This window comes from Dendropsophus ebraccatus, chromosome 11 (genome assembly GCF_027789765.1).
Source record: "Dendropsophus ebraccatus isolate aDenEbr1 chromosome 11, aDenEbr1.pat, whole genome shotgun sequence".
NCBI classification, from domain to species: domain Eukaryota; kingdom Metazoa; phylum Chordata; class Amphibia; order Anura; family Hylidae; genus Dendropsophus; species Dendropsophus ebraccatus.
The window spans coordinates 54,997,238-55,015,444 of NC_091464.1; the positions used below are offsets into that span (position 1 = coordinate 54,997,238).

The 18,207-nt window shown below is 41.3% G+C and overlaps 1 protein-coding gene across 1 annotated transcript in view; it reads left to right on the plus strand.

Moving 5' to 3' along the window:
• The first annotated feature begins 649 nt into the window (after positions 1-649).
• RTN4RL1 (reticulon 4 receptor like 1) overlaps positions 650-18,207 on the plus strand; it is a 162,411-nt gene continuing 144,853 nt past the window's right edge. Inside the window, exon 1 of the mRNA XM_069945077.1 lies at positions 650-1,146. Within this exon, the coding sequence (XP_069801178.1) occupies positions 1,134-1,146 (13 nt within the window). The 5' untranslated portion in view covers positions 650-1,133. The remainder of the gene's footprint in view (positions 1,147-18,207) is intronic.

An 18,207-nucleotide genomic window follows, 5' to 3' on the forward strand; every position in this document is an offset into this window, starting at 1 on the left:
TCTCTCCAATAGGAGAAGGCACAGATTCGCTTGACTGAAACTCTCAGTAACAAAGCGGCAGGGGGAAGAGAGAGAGAGAGAAAAACACCTTAAGAGGCAGCAGCAACATCACATGGCAGCTGAGAGCAGCCTGCTCTGGGAATAAGATGGTATTTTTGAACTCTGCAAGCAAAAAGCGCTTTCATAAATTTTATATGGGAGGCGTTTTATGAGAGAGAGGAGAGGAAGACAGGAGCAGAAGAGAGAGGGGGGGGAGAGAGAAGACAGGAGGACAGACAGCAGGGGGAGAAGACCTAGAGTGCATGAGTCTTAGAGAGACAGCCAGGTAGACAGTGCTAGAGTGCAATAGTCCTGGGGAGACAGCCAGGTATGGAGAGCTAGATAGGGATGAAGGGATAGAGAAAGGTTAGAAAGAGACACAGTGAGTCAAAGACAGAGGGCAGAAGAGCAAGAGTGCAACCCAGCTAGAGAGACAGCCAGGTATGGAGAGATAGAAAGAGAAAGGTAAAGGGGGAGGAAGAAGAGGAGGAGGAGGAGAGAGAGGGAGTGTGGAAGGCTGGAGCACAGACGGATACATTCTCCACAGAGAGCAGCCAGGGAGGCTCTGTCTCTTGTCATCTCTGGCTGTCTCTGGCAGTCTCTCAGCCCTGGCACAGTTACTGGTGACAAGGGGCTCAATGACTCTCCTTAGACTCCTTTCCCCCAGCACTAAGGGGGTGGAGAGGTGTGAACAGTTCTCAGCCAAAAAAGGGGGCGTCTTCCCCCCCTAAATACCCAGAGGAGAGACAAAACTGGGCGAAAGAGAAGAAGAAGGAGAAGAGGGGCGAGATAGTGAGCGGTATAGCGAGCGCTGCTCCGGGGGGCGCCTGCCTATCCAGCCCGGCATCCCGGGATCCTACGGGAGAGAAGAGGACTCGGAGGAGGCGGACAGCGCAGCGGCGGACGGCACAGCGGCGGCTCCGCTTACCCGGACTGTACCAGCAGGCTCCCCGGATTGCTGCTCTCCTCGGCGGGACACTAAGTAGCGGGGGACACCTGGGAGGGGAAGGCTCCGGCTCCTGCCTCTCGGATTAGGCTGCTGTCTCTCAGGAGTGCCCGGAGCCCAGCGCCCCCACAAGCGCACAGGTGGCATCATGCAGCGCACAGGTAGGACCCCAGTCGGGGCTAACACCAGCCGTACTTTACTTCTATGTATAGAGCTCCATAGGAGACCCCCATCATCCATACATACCAGTGGATTACATCCTATGCAGCTATCATACATACGTCTATTATCACACATAGGTAGGACTGCCATACACTATACACATCACACATACGTATACCAGGGGTACAGGTGCCGGTATTGCAGATAATTCTTGCATCCCATACAGGTGTAGCTGCTATAGATGTCAATGTACGCCTATGTATTAGTGGTATAGAGAACAGTGTTCCACACGTATAAGTTCTATAGGTGTCTGTGTAGTTACTCAATATATGCCAGCTGTGCCAGCCTTGTTATACACACATATGTATAAGTGCCTTGGGTGCCAGTGTGCATGCATGTTATAAGCTCCAATGACAAGTGACATATATATATATATATATATATATATATATATATATATATATATATATATAGCTATAGACAGGTGTCACTCCTATAGGGGTAGATTCCATCCATGGCACCAGGCATCACACATACTGTATGGATGGAGCTGGCTTTATATCATACACCAAGCTGTCCTGACGCTGAATAATTCATGCAGCTCACAAATATCTTCACATCTCTTGACCCAGAAAGGAATAGATTGTGTGGCCCTTGTGGCCCCAGCCAGCACTTTACTGCTGGAAACTCTGGCTAGTACTGAGTATGTGGATTAACACATTGTATGCCAGAGACTTCTGAAGTTCTTAAAGGATCTTGGTGAAGTGAAGAGGACAGGCAGGATCATTAACACCTTCCCTGCTGTTCTCAAAGAGCAGGATCAGTCAGATCATGGGGAGGTTCAGCTCTGGGGGACTGGCTGACTACTCCTGGCCCATGCAGAACAGCAGAGGGGGGGGGGGGTCATTATAGGGGGGGCTCTGTCCTTGTCTGTGATGCTTATGGAGACAGATTTGGAGAGGGTTACAGTTGAACTCTTTGTGTTTAGATAAAGTCCAGAGGATGCATGGATGGATAGATAGATAGATAAATAAATAGATAGATAGATAGATAGATAGATAGATAGATAGATACTGTATATGGATGGTAGGTAGGCAGATATACATATTGAAGACAAGCAGATCATACAATATACATGTGCAAACATTCAAGAGATGGTATGCGTTGTTATATGGCATCCAGTATATTTAGACACACTGGGCTCACCTGGATATGTAGGGCTCTGCCCAGATGGTTTGGCTGCCCTCTGTCCCTTTCAGGTGCCCTCCCTACTACTAATACTAGGTGCCATCTGAGCTCCTGGCTTGCCCCAGTGATCTGTGCTCCTTATTTGTCTCCTGTTGTAGGAGTATGTGATCTCCATGTACAGTCATTCATGTAGTTGTACCTATATTAATCCAGAATAATTTATAGGATCCAGAATCCATATTTACATGGATGGTAGACACATTGTAAAAGTACAGAACTACTGATATTGTTCAGGAATCTGTATGCAAAAGCTTCTGGTGGTTCTTTGAATTGGAGAAATTTGTGGTAAAGTAGGGATCATGGCAGGAAACATGTTTTGGACTTCTTGTCAGTAATCCGATTAAAGTCATCCTATCCATAACCTTAAATGGCTTCTTAAAGGGGGAAAAAATACATAGCATTTCACCGCATAGCAAATGTAGATGAAGTAGAGTTTTAAGCTAAGGGTCCCTTTAAGGTAGTGTAAGAAAAAAACTTAAGATGTCAACTGTTACCATAGCTAACCAAAGTCTTCCAATTGAAGATCCCTTGGAGCGCCTGAGCGGGACCCCTATAGCTCAGCTGCAGTGCTCGTATTAATATACACAGCCGCTTCAGTAGGAAATATAGTTCTGATCTATACACGGGCATAAAATGCATCGATTCTATTATTCTAGGCTAGTTATTGAAATCTGTACCTGTGTGTAATGCTGAAATGTTGTGGTGTCTAGCAGACTGTTCAATAATTCATAAGGAATTTAGGGTTATATTGCTTGGATGATAAGCTCCTTTCATGCTGGTGTCCTGGGAAGTCTGGCTATGCCTCACACATAACTCCTTGACGCCTAGCAGCTGGTACTGGGTTACCATGAGGGTGACAGTGCCAGGGTGGCATTTGGTCACAAGTGGATGGAAGGACCAGGCTGTAGATAAACACATTATCAGTGCATAAAAAATCAAATAGAAGAAAACAGATGGTGATGTAATTCCCTAAGGGGAGCAGGGACATTACAGATTAGCATGGATCACATCAGCAGGTTATTAAAGGTGTGAGAGACATGCTGCTTCTTTGAAGGAAAATGCTGGGAAGTGGGGATGAAGCAAGTGTCTGAAGTGATTTTTCCAAACCATCTCCTGAGGACAAGACATTCAGACCTGGTTTGTGTATTAAAAAAGCAGCACTGAATTAACCCTAAGAAGACCAGAGGTGTGTGTGCACTTCCAGGCAGTGATGGTGTTAACAGACGTGACTTCACACTCCATGTGCTGCTTACACTAAATATGGCTGTGCTTCGTAGGATGGGTTTATGGTACAATGAAGTATGTGCCTCCTAAAAAACGATATGTATCATAACTTTGTGGAAGCAAACATTACAGTGTATGCGTGTGTGCAAGAAGAGCCACAATACCCTGTAGGAGGTACTTCTAACGCTTGCCTTGTCAAGAGCAGCTCCAGCTGTAGCTTCATATGGAATATTACCCCCTAGGAATTCTCATTTCTACTATGTATCTGCTGCTTCTATACCCAGCAGAATAGAACAGGTCATTCCCCTTTGCCTTGGTGTCAAGGTGACAGGTTACTGGAAAAATGTTTCTACTCACAGAGAAGGAATGAAGCACATTATAGTGAGGTTTATGCATAGTAGTGCATTGACATCTAAATAAGTATAGTTCATTGTAGAATCCTGCCCAAAATCGCCCTGTTACGCCACCCATCTGTACAGTTACACTAAATCCGTGCCATACTGACTTTACCCTTTACAAGAAGACTTCCAGCCTACTGTACCGATCAACAGAGATCTCCACTCTCAGTTTGATGCTTTCCCACAGCTTGTCCTTGAAGAGTGTTCAAGGGCAAAAAGCAGCCAGAAAAGTGAACCCTTGGAGGCCTCCATTAATGGGAACATTGATTCTTTAAAGCCTTTCAGTCTTAACAAACGCTTAATATATGATGCCATATTTTTATGCAGAACATTAAGCACAGCTTTTTAAGGTATCCACCAAGGTGCTTATTCTATTGCAATGATTTCTTCTCCTACATACCCCCCCCCCTCTAATAACTGTTCATATGTGAAATTGATAAAGGAAATGGACTAAGAACGATCAAAGGGAAAGCATTTATCAAGTTTTTGACATGACTGTATTTAACGTAACTAATATGCCTAATGTGGTGCATATGTGGTAAGGGTCCAACCAAGAATTTGTCTACTATAGTAATAATCGGGTGATTTATCTGACATATGTAAAGCTTAGTGGGACATTTATAATGTATATACAGTGTCTATAAAGCAGCATGTACAATACTTAGGCCAGTTTCAGGCATCTGTATTATGGTCTCAAGTCCTCCTGGTTTGCAATGTGAGTGTTATGTCCTGACCTGAGAGCATCATAAGGACCTAAGATGCTTCTAGTTGGGGTCATAAGACCCGCGAATGGACTGGGACTGGGTGATTACCATTTGTTAAGATCATTGCTTTGCCAATGGGTGAATTTCCAACTACAGTTTGCTTCCTACAAGACAATAGAGGCTGAAATATAAATCCCTATTCATTTTAACCTCCATTGTTTTTTATGCGACCAGTTTTGGAAATTCACCCATTGGCAAGCCGCCAAGGAAGCAAACTTTCTAAGTTTCGCTCATCTCTATTCACTAACAATTCTTTTGTACACCAGAGCTTTTTGGCCTAATGCCAATACCAGCATCATGTAAACTATTTCTAATACACATGACAATATGTAGATAGTATTTCAAACTACAGATGAAAGTTTCCTGTTCTTTTCTACATTTATATTACATAGTCTCACTGACTGAAGAAGACACAAGTCCATTGAGCTCAACCACTCTCATCAATTAGTAGATTATTGGTAATCTACAATGCCATTCAGCCATTGTATCTGTCATAGCTAATTCTTGGTGGAGGGCATCCCATAATTTCTCCACTCCACTTTTATACTCAACCCTAGATTACCTTTCCTCCTTACATAATGAATGTCTCCTGGTCCTTTAAATCCTTGGTAAACATAAATAAATAAATAAATAAATAAATAAATGTGTATTGCCCACACATATATTCTACATATGAATGAGATCAGCTCTACAGCATCTTTTTCAAGCTTAACAAAGCTGATTTCTCAAGCCTTTCATCCCACAGACCTCCCATCCCATTTAATATTGCATTTGGCTTGATGCACGTTATGTCACTATGCACTCAAGATGAGTTATGGAAGCCATAGTTGTATAGTGGATAGATGGGAATAAATATAATGTAATATGTTACTGGAAATGTCTATGGACTTCATATTCATACTTTCAATACATTTGCATGTAAGGCTGTATGTACGCATTTGCATGCATGTCTAGTCATATACATTAGTTTGGCTGAGAGCGGTCCCTTCCAATTTCCCCATACTGGTGCATGCTCAATGTGGCTGACCATGCATGTATTTAGAATGGAGAGAAGAATGTAAACATCTGTCTCTTCAAAACAAATTTATTAAGCATGTTAAAATCCATGTTGGTAGATGGTAGTTGGTAGGCTATCACGCATGTTAGATGGTCAATTGGTCTATCTGTAATAGCCAGGGTTAGCTGACTGTACTGTAATGTGTGTAGCTATATCTATAAGTATGTGTGATCTATCTATCTCTCTCCTATCTATCTATCTATCTATCTATCTATCTATCTATCTATCTATCTATCTATCTATCTATCTTGTATAATATGTAACATATCTTTATAGCTCTTATCCCTTTCATGTTAGAGAAAATCAGCAATGATTAAGACTAAATTGTCTAATTGCCTAATCCCGGTTACTTGCACATTTTCCCCCAAATCCTATGGGACTGGAGTAATTAAATGTAGTGTTGAGTGTTGCTAGGAACAAGGCAGGATAAACAGGTTAGCACTTTACTATAGATTTCAGTTTGCAAATCTATGTAGATTGACAGCACCGGAACATTAAATGTTAATTTGCATGACATTAGTGGCTGCAGGCAAAGCACGGGGTATCCATAGATTTCCTCAGTCACGTGTCTATTTTTCTTAGCATATGAACACAGGCCTCAGAGCGGTATAGTTACAGTGTCCTGCTGGTTAATTCTCTGCCTGTATGGAGTATTCAGCTTTTATCAGTGTATCTCTCCCATGATAGAGAGTAATGCGGTATGTATAATATATTCATCTGCTTGTTAATAAAATAATAACCTCTTCATCTATTTTAGGGAAATAGAGGGTAGAAAAGTTTATGCAGAGTAGCAGACTGGTAAAAACCAACTCAAGGCCTCTGGGCAAATTGGGAGTCTTAAGGTTGTATCTTGTTAAGGAGCGAGTGCCAGCCTGAGCTTTGTTAAGTGGCAGTCGGATGAATTATTTAAAATCTTGTAGCTGTCTTTCATTAGAATTTATCTGTACATCAACCACAAAATCAGTCAAACACACTCATTTATAAGTTAATGCAAGCTCTGAATTATTTAGTGAGAGTTAGATCAGGGCTGGGCTGCACTCTCTCGCCACACTGTCTCTCCTCAGGGTTTAATGGTTCCCAGTAAATGGTGTGGGCGGAAGAGAGGGCTGGAAAGAATTTCACTTGAGGAACAGCAAGGAGTCCCTATATTGTCTGACCAGAGGTCTACTTACAAGAAATGTGTTGAGAAGCAAGGAGATTCTAGAACAGATTCATACTGAAACAAGAGAGACACAATTGCATTGTATTAATAGTGTACAGATGATAGCAAATTACAATACTATTAGTGTGATGCTGGATTGTATTCAATGTGATGTCATCTTTTAAATACTGATGTCATCAAGGGTATATCGCTATAGGGGTTTGTAACATGGTCCCTACTGTTGAGAATAATGGTTGTAATTGAATAAAACTACTTACAGTTTAAAAGATTTATTATAGTTTGGAGGTAAAGATAAGAAGGCCATGTGAGGAGTGCCTGTGCCACAAGTCATTCTTGACAGTTTTAGTAACGTGAACAATATCTTTAGGTTATGTGGTTGCCACGCTATGTGATGGCATCCCGTCATTCTGCAGGATCACTGTGCGGAGTAGCTACATAGAAATATAAGGGTTAGTTATGAGTCCAAGATGTCTACTTTGAACATATTAGAATGGAATCATTTATGGGTCTATTGGACAGTGTTTTGAGAACAGGGTCCAGAAAATGGAGGAGGAGAACAGATCAACAAAACAATGCTAATAAAAACACCACTTTATTGCACACCCCAATGAAATGTACAGTAGAAAAGAGCTCCGTCCGCACGCTCCACTGTGTGCAGCGGAGAATTGGGATGCGGGCGCACACTAATGCACCCACATCCCAATTTCCCAATGAATCAGAAATAAAGATAATCCAGCCAATACTGCAGTACTGGCTGGGATGATCTTCTCTGATACTGGCCGTGTCTTCCGCCATGTGAACATGGCCTGATTTTGTATTGTTTTGCTGCCATATTTTTCTTTATTACTATTCAGGTTTAGCTCTACCCCTAACAACTCTTTTGTGTTACGGAAATATAATATTCATTGGAGAGTTCTGCCATATTGGTTCTGTGCTGACCCATAAACCCATTATCTGTTTTGGTTCATTTCTGTGCATTCCACCCAGAGATTAGGGTAGGAAAAACAGAAATATATAAAGCAAGAGGAGATAGGAAAAAACCCTAGCTGATGGGAATGAGAATAGGATACGAAAAAAGCAAATAGTAACGGTGCTGAGAAAACAGAGGACAGATAAGTGTGAATAAATGGGATAAAAGGGAAAGTGTTACGATTTAACAAGATCTAAATGCCTACTTAGGAAAACTCATTTTTTTTCTGCTGTTTACAAACTTGCCGGGTCCAGGTTGCTCATTGTATATTTGTTCAGGATATGATCACTATAAAAACCCAATAAGCCAGGCAGGAATACATATGACCTGTGATTACAGACTAAATGGGATGTAATGATGATGGACTGGTGTTGACATGAAAAAATAAGGCATGGTACGTAAACAAGACAGGGCGAGAGACCTAAGGAGAAAGATTTGGAGAATTACAGATGGTAGAGGGATGGGAGTAAGTGGTTTAGAAGTAAACATGCAGAGGATTGTTTATAGTTCTAGTGGTCTAATGAAAGATCGCTTTATCTTGTCTGAATTGCCGCTCATCCGATGATATCTTGAATTAAACTGTCCTTTTCAATTAGAGGAACAAGGTGCTTACCGACGTTATTTCCCATTCTGTTTGTAGTCTAGATGTTGTCAGAAGGAGTTTTAGAGTTCAGAAAAATACCACTTAGCTCCTTCATGTCATATACCGGCTTTGATAATTAATTTGTGACTGGGTCAAATTGCTTTTATAAATTTGATTATTGAGGCAATATTCTGTTCAAAAATTAGAAATAGTCCTATACTTTTGATCAAAAAAAGGAGTTTTCATCATAACCAAGCTTCCAATTAATGGAATAATTCATTGTAACAAGCCGTTACCAGCAAAGTAAACGTTTAAAAAAGTACAATATTCTGAGAGAAGACACACAAGGAACATGGCTGCCCTATTGAAAGCTGCCATATTGGATTAAGTCAGTATCCTCTTCTATGCCAAGACGGGTAAAACAGGCGCAGGTCCAAGAGATAGTAGTGATATAAAATATCATAAATTATTAAAAGAATTATGCCAGCAATACAACGCATTTCGAGACTGGTCCGGCCTCTTCATCAATTGTCTTATACCGTAATAATTTAAAAGCACATGTATAAAAAAAGGGAGATATATATATATATATATATATATATATATATATATATATTACTGCATTTATACATGTGCCTTTGAATTTTTATATACATGTGCCTTTGAATTATTATGGTATTAGACACTTGATAAAGAGACCGGACCAGTCTCGAAACGCGTTGTGTCGCTGGCATAATTCTTTTTATAAATTTTATGATATTTTATATCACTATTACCTCTTGGACCTGCGCCTGTTTTACCCGTCTTTGAGAGGAGGAAAATACTGATTGTCTTTGATCCCTGTGGGGATTAGTCGGGAATGGCTGCAGTTCATGAACATGCTATCAGTAAGAGTTGGGCCTTACACCAGCACAACCTATGTGCTTTTTTTCACCACTTCAGCCCTGCCTGAATTATGCTATGGAGCACTGTCTCATATTTTGATTCTAGTATATTGGATTAAGGGCAAGTTTTAAAGAACCTTGCAACAACAACCAGGAATGTTCCCTATGATACACAGCTATTTGATGTGTTCGATGTGTTTTCCATGGTGCTGAACACAGAGTTGAAGCTGAACACAAAGTAACTTTCTATGTTGATTACTTTTGAACTACGAGTTCTTATGGTCTTTTTTGATATGCTATATGACCACCTTCCCATTGGAAAAATTGGCCCTTGCTTTTTGGGCTTAGTTCTAAACATAACCTAAAAGACAACCCACTCCTATTACTTTTTAGGGTATATGTAAATGTTCCTTTATTTTCTGAAATAAAAGGGTGTCCTGAGACTTTTCACTTGCCCCATACCCTTTGCTTATCCCGATTGGTACAAGCTGATTTCTATTGCTGCTATTGATCCTGATGAGAAATGTTGCCAGGTTGGTGAGGGTGATACCTTTGGATGTAGCTGTATTGCACTCTTTCAGATATATAGCCTTTTATGGACTCTTGTATTGTTGCACAGTGACCTTGGAATGAACAATAAATCTCTAAACACTGTACTATGATCATACGCACAGGTTGGTTTAGGACATTAATGGTGATAATGCGTGTTCTATAAATGTTTCGGTTTTGTGTGCATTTTATTGACTAGCTAGCCATCCAAAACACTGAAAGAATGTAAGTACTGTATCAGAAGGCTTCCGCGCTCCTGCTTCTAAGAATCCCATTAAACATCATTTTGTAAATTAGTAAACATTTACTACACCTACACAAAGTGGGGGCTGATGTTTAACTCTTTGAACCATGAAAATAATTCTTATTTATTCACAAGGAACCAGTGAGAAAGTAATGAGGCATGGGATGCAATAAACACCGTTTCCTATATTTTTAGTTGAAACCTTTATAATCCATCTTAAAACTTAAAGGGGTTGTACAGGGTTAGGAAAAGATGGCTGCTTTTACTAGAAAGAGTGTAACTGAGTTATATCCAATCCTCCAGCTCAGCTCCATTAAAGTGAAAGGGACTGAACAGCAATACTCCTGACAACAGGTGGAAAGCTGTGGCACTGGTTTTAAAAGAAAGCAGCCATGTTTTTCGAAACCTGAATGAGCCCTTTAATAAGTGGATTAAATACACTATAGTAGAAAACATAACATTTCTTAAAAGAAGCATAGATCTATCAGCACAGTTGATGGTGTTGAATGGATGCACTTAAGTACTTTAGTTCATAAACCTGGATTATCCCTGCTAACAACCCACCCTATATCATCTAGATTAATACACAAATATTAGACACTTCTTTTTGGTAAAAGTGATTTTTTCTTTTGGTCTTTCGTGTGAAATAAACAGGCAACAAATCTGAAAATCTTTTCTTTTTTCTCGTTATAAAAGTTCCTGCTTAAAAAAAAATAGCTTATTGCTATCATTAGAATCATCGTGCCAAACAGCAGAAGGTGGAGAATTTCGCGTATAAGAAAATGGAAACTTAAATTGCAATGATTTTTGCAATGATGAAAACAATTTCTCACAGAAAAATCACTTTGATTGTAGCAAATTATACATTTCCAGGGTTTTAAAGGTGTCCTTAGTGAGTTTATTTTTACGTGAAAAATGATGGACTTGGACAAACTAATGTGCATTTCCAGTAAATAATGATAATAATAAAAAAGTTTACACATTGTTGTCTACACCGACATCTTTCACTAAGAAACTTGAGGGATATTCTAGCCCCAGCTAAATATGGAAATGTTAGGGTGCTATAAAAATAAATCAGAATCCATACTTACCTGTTCCAGTGGATCCTGATCCCTGCTGCTTCCTGGTTCATGTGAAATATTGTTCCCGCAGTAACTGTGTGAGCAGCAACGAGTCTCTAGCTAAGTGGCTAGCTAAGTGTGCAGTTCCTGTGGGAACACTATGCCAAAGGAACTAGGAATCAGCGGGAATGGCAACCATTGGAACAGCAGATAGTTCCGGGCAGGTGTTTATGATTTCACTATTATTTTTAAAACACCCTGACTTTTTTCTGGTCTTGGAATGCTCCTTTAAAGAAGGAAGTTCGGGGGGGGGGGGGGGGGGGGGGGGGGTTGTCTATACTGATATCCAGTTATTGGTGTCTCAGTGCAAGAGCCACTGGCTGAGGAGGGTTGCCGTTGTGACCACATTAGGAGTTAGAGATCAGTGGACATCTGAGCACCATTAGAACAAACGTTTCAAGGACCCTGAATTGGTAAACAATAATTTATTTATTTTAAATATTTTTAGCCCAATTTGTCTGTTTTTTTTTTTTAAATATTTTATACAACCAGTTGATCACTTTAAGAAGCTATTCAGAGATTGTTCTGCTGCTGAGATTCTCAGTGATGAGATGTGGGGATATCTAGCAGCACATTTGTAATTCATCTGCAGAAATTATGGAGCGATAATTGTCTGAATTGGCCCGATTCGGCCAATTATCGATCTGTGTTCTAGAAACAACAATCAGACGATAAAACGATCATCGGCTGATCATTTCTTTAGGCCCAGACCTAAAATCATCTGCTGCTGACCGCGCATCGCTACGTGTAATAGCAAGGCTCGGCCAACGGCTGACGATTGCCCAAGCAGTAAATACTTCACCTGTCCATGCTCCTGGTGTTCTCCGGGAGCGTGGAAAGGTGAAGTATTTACTGTTTAGGCAAGGGCTGACCGATCTCCGTGCCGCCCTTGCTAAATGATTATCGGGCCGAGTAAATGAGCGCCGATCTAGCAGATTGGCACTCGTTTACAATATTGATCAAGCCTTCATTGGCCCATCTACGCTCCTCCATGACTTTGGAATTTGCCAATATAATACTTGAAAACGGCTATTCTAAGCCTGATATGTCATCATTTTTTTTTTAAATATAAGTGGGAAATAAAGAATAATACATAGCTGCCTGTTGTGTAGTCATAAATATTGATAATCCGTTGTAATAAAATACAGTTCAGTTAGATTCTTTGCCATTTAATGGCTTCAAGTGATTTGGAAGCATTGATTTACAGAAGTTATTATGTATGCTAGGAGGATGGGGGGTGGGAGTCTCATATCAAACACAAGAAAGTTCTACTTCTTTATAATGATGTTATGTGACTTCATCTGCAGTGTAAAGAACTGAATCTTTGCTTTAGATGCCGACACAGTTGTAATAGTCATTCACTACTAGACAATGGCGGGACTTATACGCTAAGCTGGCCCCTTCTGCGAGGATAAAGTTTCCAAAAGAACTGTACCTTACTGGAATAGCCTGGCTCGCCTCAGTAAGGATAGCGAATCAGGAAGATGAGTTCTGATTTAGCTGGAGGTTCTGGGTCACTTGCTCGCTTGTGGTGTTTTGCTTGAATGTAAAAATCTTGTTTCTGATGTGAAACTAAAGAGTCACAAATTGAGGCAATGGACTGAGTCAGGACTTTCGGCAGACTACAGAGGACTGCGAGAGCACAGGCTGAAGCTGTTTTGGAAACATTTCAGTTCTCATTAACAAAAGTGATCTTGTTGTTCGACCAAATCCTTGTTGTGCGCCTGGACACCCACACAAAGTGCATCCCACGAGCTTAACAAATGTGGCAGATACAAGACAGAATAACAGAAAACCAGCTATAGATGAACCGATGAGCTTGTATCTATAGTACATTGGATCTATAGTTTCTATGTTTATAGGCAGAGCGGTATTACCAGCCACTGCTGCCCTAGGCACTAAGCCTGCAGACTCTCCATCTTCACTCATCAATAAGCATCAGGATTTTCTAGTTGCTGAACATCATATTGATATCTAATCAGTCTTAGGCCGCGTTCCCACATTTACTGTACAACACCACATGCAGCAGATGCCAGACCCTCATGTGGTAACCAATAGCTGTATGGCCAATAATCCTGGTAACAGCACATGACTACTAAGGAAGAAATGGGAGCCTGGTTTAGGCCACATGTAGAAACATTGTCTGAATTGCGTTTTTAATGGTTTTTAACAGCTTAAAACAAAAAAATTTCCACATTGAATCAATGATTAGAACCGTCTGTATATTGTCTGAAGGAATTCTCATCTTAGGATTGGAAGATTGGTCGGTAATAGTTCCAGATGCCACATTTACCACCGCCATACCAGACCTGACCAATACCACCATACTATGACTGTATAACACCCCCATACCAGACCTGACCAATACCACCATACTATGACTGTATAACACCGCCACACCAGACCTGACCAATACTCCCATACAGTGACTGTATAACACTGCCACACCAGACCTGACCAATACCACCATACTGTGACTGGATAACACCGCCACACCAGACCTGACCAATTCTGCCATACTCTGACTGGATAACACCACCATACCAGACCTGACCAATACTCCGTACTGTGACTGGATAACACTGCCATACCAGACCTGACCAATACCACCATACTATGACTGTATAACACCGCCACACCAGACCTGACCAATACTCCCATACAGTGACTGTATAACACTGCCACACCAGACCTTACCAATACCACTATACTGTGACTGGATAACACCGCCATACCAGACCTGACCAATACCGCCATACTGTGACTGGATAACACTGCCATACCAGACCTGACCAATACTGCCATACTGTGACTGGATAACACCACCATGCCAGACCTGACCAATACTGCCATACTGTGACTGGATAACACCACCATACCAGACCTGACCAATACGCTGTACTGTGACTGGATAACACCGCCATACCAGACCTGACCAATACCACCATACTATGACTGTATAACACCGCCACACCAGACCTGACCAATACTCCCATACAGTGACTTTATAACACTGCCACACCAGACCTTACCAATACCACTATACTGTGACTGTATAACACCGCCATACTGGACCTGACCAATTCTGCCATACTGTGACTGGATAACACCACCATACCAGACCTGACCAATATTGCCATACTGTGACTGGATAACACCACCATACGAGACCTGACCAATACGCCGCACCAGACCTGACCAATACCACCATACTGTGACTGGATAACACTGCCATACCAGACCTGACCTATGCCACCATACTGTGACTGGATAACACTGCCATACCAGACCTGACCTATGCCACCATACTGTTACAGGATAACAGCGCCATACCAGACCTGATCAATACCACCATACTGTGACTGGATAACACCTCCATACCAGACCTGATTAATACCAACATACTGTGACTAGATAACACCCCCATACTAGACCTGACCAATTCCACCATACCCCCACCAGATTTTCTAGCAAGTTTGAATGGGAGGTGGGAGACTGAAAAAAAAAAAAAAGAAAAATAGTTTCCTTTCCCCCTGCTCCCTGGTGCTGCCCCCTGCAAGGTTCCGCCCTAGGCACGGGACCATGGGTGCCCAGTGGTAAATGCGGCCCTGTTCATATGATCTAACATGTATATGAAAAATTTGTCATGATACATCTTTTTTCCCATTGACTTATCATCGGTCATCCAGGTTCCCATTTATAGACCACAATGGAGTATGGCATTCATTTAGATGCATTGGCAATTAAGGGTATGAAACTAGTGGGCACATATATCCATATGGGTGGGGAGGAGGGACAGAGGGGTGGTGCAAAGTTAGGGCACAGATACTCCCGTCTGGCACGGGCTGCAAGTTTAAAAGTATTTTTTAGGACAATAACTGCATCACCTTGGATTAAAAGCAGCTATTCGAAGGTACAAGTGGTTGGGGGGGGGGGGGGGGGTGTCAGATTGTGGGTACGGAGTCGCTTAAAAGACCCTTGTAACATGATTAGGAATTATAAGCCAAACCAGAATATTCTGGTTATTAATCTTTGAGTTACCAACCTTTAGCTAGCTGTTATGGGGTTCATTCCCCTTGTCAGTACAGAGCAGATGCTAGCTGACTGGCAGAGACCTTTGATGATGGGCATTGACATACAGGGAAACCACTCCCAGTAAGTGGCACTAGATGGGGAACTGCATTCCATTCTTTCCGGGGAAAGCATACTACACCAACTTAGGGATCTGCCCAGGGAGACGCATTAACCCCCTCAGACTCAAGCAGTAGAGATGGTTGAACAGCGGAAAATCTTAGGTTCTATCGAACTTGAACCTTGCCGAACCTTCCGCATTTGATTCCCGATGCCTTCCCGGTCCGTGGGGAAGGAGGAGACAGCCCGGGTACTGCCTGGAATTCCAGGATTCAGCCTAGGTAATAGGGCTGTCTCCTCCTTCCCCATGGACTGGGAAGGCACCGGGAATCAAATGCGGAAGGTTCGGCAAGGTTTTGAGTTCGATAGAACCTAAGATTTTCCGCTGTTTTATCATCCCTATCAAGCAGGCGAATATTTACATGTAAGAAAAACCCAGAAATAGCACCACTATGATTCATATGCCAAGCCTGGTGTACCACTCAGCCTGTATTACACTAAACTCTCAAGCTTTTTTTATGCAGTCTTTCAGCTTTGTTGGGAGCCATAGAAATAAAAAAAATTGTGAATGTTTAATGCGTATCTGTCATTAGGGCCTTTTATGCTGAACGACAGATTAACTGGTCCTGCAGAATAAGGTTTCCCATTCTATATATACTGTACATTTTTTTTCCTTGGACCAATTTGCAGAAGATTCCTGAGGGCAGTAAGATTTGTGCGGCCGTACAATGGCTCTTATTGCCTGCACTTTGTTCAGTTTATTTCTCAACTATCAAGCTGATCATAAGCCCTGCGAACAACATTTACTTGTACACTCTTAGTATTGACTATGAAGATGAATGACCCAACTAGGTGTTTGCTTTTAATATGCATTTGGAATATCTTAGCGCTCCTTCTCCCGTTTACTTTGTACTTGTCAGGAAAATGGCCGAACATCTCTCCAAGGCTGTAAGAGACCTGCAGGAGATGATTTGCCTCAGACAGTTCAGTGCCACTAATATACAGTTGTTTGTGATGATGCTTTTCCCATCTATTGAATGCATACAGATACTGCCAGGAAAGGTAAATGGAGAAGGTAGGGTGGTGTGTAATGTAGAGTGACCAAAATCGATGACTTTTCTCATTCTTCATACTGAGAAATGCAAACCAATTCAGTTGACCATCTTTAATTTGAAATGATAAAATGATCCATACTTCCATAGAAGCTGTGGACTACTAAACACAAATGGGGCTCGGTGGCTGCATAAATGCATCTGTGGTGCTCCTATTCTAAACATGTAATGATTTCATGTCAGCAATGTCAGAAAACTAATGATAGGAAAAAGGTTTACAGGAGAAGCACCCATATTGCCTCGCCAGTGTGAAAACTGTCAATACGAGCACCAAGGCATGTGCTGGAATTATTTTTGTACACTTGACATTGAATTGACTGAAGAAGACCCTAAGTATAACACACAGCTATGAAAAACCTGAATAAAGTGTGTCGGGTTGACACCAGGTTCCTGGTAAAGCAGAGATGAGAAGAATTACTCCAAAATATGTTTTAACTGTGAGTCACACTGCAGTCTATGTTGCTATTTTGAACATTTCAAATGGATATAATGTCAATTAGTTTTGGAGCATGGGTATTATGCTGGAACAACATGGTTAAATCTAACAAATTGCCATTACATGGATAGAACTACAATTACATGTAGTGGTTCTGTGGGGAATAATCACTCACAAAGAGCAGATGTAAATGGGAAAGTATTTGCAGGGCCTTTTACTATGTGTAAACTGTGGCCGCAAGACCTTATGATAAGTAACATTAGAAAAATAAGTAACATTAGAAAGAAAATAAAAATGGTTGAAAAGTTAAGAAAATTTAAGTATTTAAGGACTAAAGTGAATACAACCCTTGTAACACCATTGGTTTTTAAAGGGAATATAACAGCAGGGTAGAGGAATCTAATTCATTTCTTCTAAATATATCTGTGTAATGGAAAGAGCTCTGATCTACTGATGCAAAGCGCACATTCACATAATCATGTGGCTAAAATTACTTATTATGGACTTTGCAGTTTCAAAATGTGGCTAATTTTTGCTTTAGGGTGCATTCACACCTACAGGATCCGCAGCAGATCTGCAGCAGATCCGCAGCAGATTTGATGGTGCAGATTTGATGCTGTGTTCAGTTATTTAAATTAAATCTGCTGCGGATCTCCGGTAAGTGTGAACGTACCCTTAAAGAGAACAATTGTGCTGATATGGTTCCCAGCTGCACAGTATAGATCTACTGTGCAGCTCCCCAAGGCTACCAGCCGCATCTAGAATGGTCACTTTACATTTGGGAAAAAGAAGGCCGGGAGAGGGGCAGCAACTAGTCATTTGGGTGGGGGGCTGGCTGTGACTGGTCACAGCTCTCTGTCTATCAGTGTGCAGTGTGGGGTTGATTGACAAGCAGAGAGGCCACTGTGCCTGTCAATCATCCCTGCAGAGCGGGGATAGACCATAGAAAAATCCTTTAAGTATATTATTGCACTCAATGTATAAATAGTATTCAGTAAACTCACTAGCTAACATGACGTTTATACTGTATTTACTTATCTATATGTCTACAAAGAGGATTTGGAGGTCAGAAAGAAATCTCCAATTAGTATAAAAAGGCTACATCTTGTGCAAATTTAAAGGGAACCTATTCACCAAATTGGTGAATATTTAATGTAAAGGCGACATTCTATAAAGC